The sequence below is a fragment of the Oncorhynchus kisutch genome, unplaced genomic scaffold (assembly GCF_002021735.2).
Source record: "Oncorhynchus kisutch isolate 150728-3 unplaced genomic scaffold, Okis_V2 scaffold2353, whole genome shotgun sequence".
In the NCBI taxonomy this organism is placed as follows: domain Eukaryota; kingdom Metazoa; phylum Chordata; class Actinopteri; order Salmoniformes; family Salmonidae; genus Oncorhynchus; species Oncorhynchus kisutch.
This window is the reverse complement of record NW_022264298.1, coordinates 9,847-15,190: the sequence shown is the minus strand read 5'-3', so window position 1 is coordinate 15,190 and position 5,344 is coordinate 9,847. Positions and strand designations below refer to the sequence as shown.

Here is a 5,344-nt window from a genome sequence, read left to right as displayed (position 1 = left end):
TATGTGTCCCATTATGGCGTACGTGAGCGCAAGGGCAGCTCCATTCAAATCAAATAACAAATGTAATTACATTAGAGACAATAGAGGCAATATTCATTTTATTAAAGTAGTCCATTGTCTTCTATAATTTCTATGAGTTGGCAAACAAACTTAAAGGCTGCACACCATCACAGAGTGTTTTGTTTGAAAAGGTACTGTATGAAGCCAAAGGTGGCAATTTAATGCTACCTACAGTTATGCAGTGTTTGCTCAAGTGTATAATTAATTGGCTGATCCCTCCAGATAACCTGGATTGAATAATGGGGAGCGTTAGGTAGGATGCAACCTTTTGGAAGGTTCAGATAAAAATATGCTATATTGAACAAATATGTCTCCCCGACATGGAGATTATTAAGGAAATACGTTGTCTCTATTCATGAAATGTATATCTGCAATGCTCAAAGGTTTTGCGACTGAAAGTGGCCCGTGTGATTCTTCCTTAACGAACGGTCTGCACAACGCATCACAGGGGGCGAACTACCTGCCCTCCAGGACACCTACACCACCCGATGTTACAGGAAGGCCATAAAGATCATCAAGGACATCAACCACCCGAGCCACTGCCTGTTCACCCCGCTATCATCCAGAAGGCGAGGTCAGTACAGGTGCATCAAAGCTGGGACCGAGAGACTGAAAAACAGCTTCTATCTCAAGGCCATCAGACTGTTAAACAGCCACCTCTAACATTGAGTGGCTGCTGCCAACACACTGACACTGACTCAACTCCAGCCACTTTAATAATGGGAATTGATGGGAAATGATGTAAATATATCACTAGCCACTTTAAACAATGCTACCTTATATAATGTTACTTACCCTACATTATTCATCTCATATGCATACGTATATACTGTACTCTATATCATCGACTGTATCCTTATGTAATACATGTATTACTAGCCGCTGCTCTGTACCATCACTCATTCATATATCCTTATGTACATATTCTTTATCCCCTTACACTGTGTATAAGACAGTAGTTTTGGAGTTGTTAGTTAGATTACTTGTTGGTTATTACTGCATTGTCGGAACTAGAAGCACAAGCATTTCGCTACACTCGCATTAACATCTGCTAACCATGTTTATGTGACAAATAAAATTTGATTTGATTTGATTTGAGAAGCTCCACCTAGATGGCTACTTTGTTGGAAGCCCTCAGTGGCAATGTTCATGCCAACATGGATTTCATCCATCTAGAGTCCTCTATCTAACTCCATGAGACTGACTCAATAGCCAGGTTTTGACCACCAAACGCAGGCCCCTAATTGCAATGAGGTGCACCTGGAGACAAATAGATACACCTGGGTAAATTAAGACATGTCACATAACATAAATACCAGGTGTATTGGATCTTGTTATCATCAGTTGCATTTTCTCTGTTAGTACCACTCCTGTACCTGGCATCATGTGCATTTTGAGACTGACGGTGGTCACATGTGAGTATACAAAATCTGTATCTGATGCAGATTAGAATTTAAATATATATGACAATGTTTGTATTTGTGAGTGAAAAGAAGTACATGTAATATGATTTGAGGGACATTCAGTTCCTTTTGGGCAAAAAGGTATTCAAAGCATGGAATATGAGACCAAATGCTGAACTTGCGTATAGAGACCAATGCTGAGTTGTAGCTTCATGGTCCAAGTGCATATGATGTTGAATGTTGCTGAACTAGCTGTGTGATGTTGTTTCAGTGCTGGCTACAGCTTGCTGCACACTAACAGATGGAGGTACTGTATGTAATAATGATGATACTACTTAACCAAGCTAATGTGAGTGGTGTGTAATTCCTGTTTATTTGTCCTGGCAGCAATCAGCATCACGTGTGAAGGCTCTGATGCTTTACTGCAATGTGGTAAGCTAGTCCACACTGCTGAACAGTATACTCACCGACCACCTATGATCGTTTATACTGTAGATTAGCGTCACTAGCCCACACCATAGAGACCCATACTTGGCTCTCCTTCGTGCCTCACTGTTCTCCATCTCCCTCAGATGGAGGTAAGATCCATATCAAGCGTGCGAACTACGGTCGTCGTCAACACGATGTTTGTTCTATTGGGCGCCCTGATAACCAACTCACCGACACCAACTGCCTCAGCCAATCCTCCACCAGCAAGATGGCAGAAAGGTACTAGAACCTGTAACTCCTTGGCTGTAGTGTAAACAACCACCAGCAAGATGGCAGAAATGTGCTGGAACCTGTTGTGTTTACCTGTATGAACTCATGACCTCAACATGTCTTTGAAACACACAGATGCGGTGGGAAGAGCGAGTGTATTGTCCCTGCATCCAATTTCGTTTTTGGAGACCCCTGTGTCGGGACTTATAAGTACCTGGACACCAAATACTCCTGTGTCCAACAGCAAGAAACAAGTCAGTCTCTGAATGTGTGCTAATAATATTTAGTATTTAATATTTAGTTGGGACATTGTTTAATTCTCCTACCCACTTTTAATCTTGTAAAAAAGTAAGCTCAGCTGATTGCTAGAAAAGGAATATAATGGGTTGGTTCCCCTATGGTACCAGCTTGTTAACTTTTGTTTCTCCAAGTGTAAACCACCCTCAACTGCTAACTAACCCTAGCAAGCTGTGGATATGCAACTTGTTTAGTTTGAGTAGCCTATAGGGAGGTCAGAGACCTGGCAGTGTGGTGCCAAGATGCCGAAGGAACTGGTAGTGGACTACAGGAAATGGAGGGCTGAGCCCTTCCCTGCCAGGAGGCTAAAAGGATTGGTGTCAGCCCTCCGATTCTGAATTCTACACCATTGAGAGCTTTTTGACTGGCTGCATCACCACTAGGTATGGCATCTGACCACAAGGTGCTACAGAGGGTATCGCGTACGGCCCAGTACATCAGAGGCCGCGCTCCCTGCATCAGGATTTCGACACCACCTGTGTCGGCAGGCTCTACATTGTCAAAGACTCGCACCCCCCAAGTTATACTGGTCTCTGCTACTCCATAACAAATGGTACGGCTGCACCAAGTCTGGAACCAACAGGACCCTGAAAGGCTTCTACTTCCCCCAAGCCTTAACTGCTGAATGACTATCTGCATTGACCCTTTTTGCAGTAACTTTTTTGACTTGTCTCATATGCTGCTGCTGTTCCTTGTTAAATTGACGTGAACGGTAACTAGCTAGCGCAACTCCTACAGTTTTGCAGGGTTTATAGCCAATCTGACAGATGGCACAAACTGCACAGATTGGGTGTAGCGGGTCGACTTTATTTTTTCAACAGTTTAGGTCTAGCCAGCCAGTTTGCTTAAAATGTTAGCATTTCGAGAACTGCTCATAAGGAAGTGAAACTAAAAGGTAACGGTGGAAGATGACGCGCCTAACTTTTTGTACTTTGGTTCATGCTAACGAGTTTATAATTTAGAAAATGCACCTGAAATCAACATTCCCTGTTAGTGCGCATCACTAACACTTCACCAGGCTAATGTATGTCTTAATTTGTCTGGCCAGTGGTGTAACTCCTGTGTTGTCTTTGCAGTAAGCAGCATCATATGTGAAGGCTCTGATTCTCAACTACTATGTGGTAAGCTGGTCAACACTACCGTACAGTTTAATCATGTGGTGCCGTGTATATTAGTCACTAGCCCACACCAAGGTTTGTCCTTTCTCTTCCTCAGATCGAGGTGAGATCCGTATTCAGCGTGCCAACTATGGTCGTCGTCAACACGATGTGTGTTCCATTGGGCGCCCACATCAACAACTCAAAAACACCAACTGCCTCAGCCAATCCACCACCAGCAAAATGGCAGAAAGGTACTGAAACCTTCAGTGTGCATTTAGCTGTAGGAAGTCATTGGCTGTGGTGTTAACCTCTACCTGTTGACACACAGGTGTGATGGAAAGCGCCAGTGTATCGTCAAGGTATCCAACTCTGTGTTCGGTGACCCCTGTGTCGGAACCTATAAGTACTTGGATGTGGCTTACACCTGTGACTGAATGTGAGTTTTCTATAGGTGCACATGACTGGGAACTAGAATTCGTGTTGTATTTTACCTTTATTTAGCATGGCAGTTAAGAACAAATTCTTAATTTCAATGATGGCCTAGGAACAGTGGGTTGACTGCCTGTTCAGGGGCAGAACGAAATATTTGTACATTGTCAGCTCATGATTTGTACTTGCAACCTTTCGGTTACTAGTCCAACTCTCTAACCACTAGGCTACCCTGCTGACGATTTTGTCTTGCAGGATATCTTCCTGGGGAACCTGAAGATGTACAAGGCTTCTGGGATATCTTCATCAGGTCGTGCTGTTTTCCTCCAACCCGTGTACATTGTGCTGAAGCATTTCTTAAACAATTTCTGAACTGTGGCTGAATTAAACGAAGCGGCAGGAAGACTATACTAGTTGCCTCTTGTACATTAATAAATGTCACACCAATATTACTGAACATGTGTCCTTTATTCTCTCTTACTGGTCCTAATTCGCATGCATCAACAGCTGGTCACAAAGCAGGCCTGGATAGGTAAACATTTTAATACAATGTGTAGACTCTACAAACCTTGCTCGTTAAGTGGTTGGCTCATGAACCAAATGTTCCCTTTCTGTGTAGATTCAGTTTGACTATTTCATCTGGTAATAAACATACTTACAGGGAAGCTGCCCAACCACATCACATTAGTCATCTAACAGCCTCTTAGCCAGAGACACAAAGGGTCAACGGCACGTCGACAGATCTCCCACTGTCAAATGGGGACCTGACCGATACAGCCCTCCAAGAGCTGCCCCTCAAGCATCAGATTCCACCCTGAGAAATGCATTGAATTCCATTCCCTGCCCCATGCACCACCAATGAACGAGAAACATACAGGCCAATATAACAGCAAGGCCAACGATGTATGGAACCATGTCCATCTATGAGCATTTGAATGAGTGTATGCATTTTGTACAAACACCTGCATGGCATCAGCCTCAACTGTATCAACAAAGCCCCTCAGTGTCATTCAAATGTATTTGGAATTAATTTGACATCTGTATATCCTTTGCCCAGGAACTCCACTCCCCCTTCCCCTTATCTCCAATTCCACATCCCAAACCTCAGCTTCCCTTAGCCCATCCCACCTGTCTCTGCTGGCCAGACACTACGCAGCATATTTCAACTATGCTGTGATTAACATACAATTTCTATTGAATAGACTACAGGTTGAGAAACTATAATAGTATAATAATATTTGACTTGCTCTCCAGATCTCCAAAAGGGTATTTAGTGTCAATTTTAGATCAATGTTTTGCATTTTCAACCATTCCTGAGAAGCTACTTGCGGGAAATACTAAAATAAATGGTCAATT

General features: G+C 43.1%; 1 protein-coding gene across 2 annotated transcripts; it reads left to right on the top strand.

Annotated features, from left to right (window-relative positions):
* The first annotated feature begins 1,347 nt into the window (after positions 1-1,347).
* LOC116369981 (L-rhamnose-binding lectin CSL3-like) lies at positions 1,348-4,440 on the top strand. 2 transcript variants are annotated; one of them, XM_031819629.1, is made up of 9 exons: positions 1,348-1,475; positions 1,735-1,770; positions 1,851-1,895; positions 2,036-2,171; positions 2,298-2,416; positions 3,536-3,580; positions 3,675-3,810; positions 3,888-3,995; positions 4,215-4,440. In XM_031819629.1, exons 1-8 carry the CDS (start codon positions 1,445-1,447, stop codon positions 3,991-3,993), a joined length of 654 nt encoding a protein of 217 aa, XP_031675489.1. In that variant the 5' UTR covers positions 1,348-1,444; the 3' UTR covers positions 3,994-3,995; positions 4,215-4,440. The 2 variants fall into 2 exon arrangements, with proteins under 2 accessions (XP_031675489.1, XP_031675488.1); XM_031819628.1 differs by having other exon boundaries at positions 1,349-1,475; positions 4,244-4,440.
* Positions 4,441-5,344: the final 904 nt, after the last annotated feature.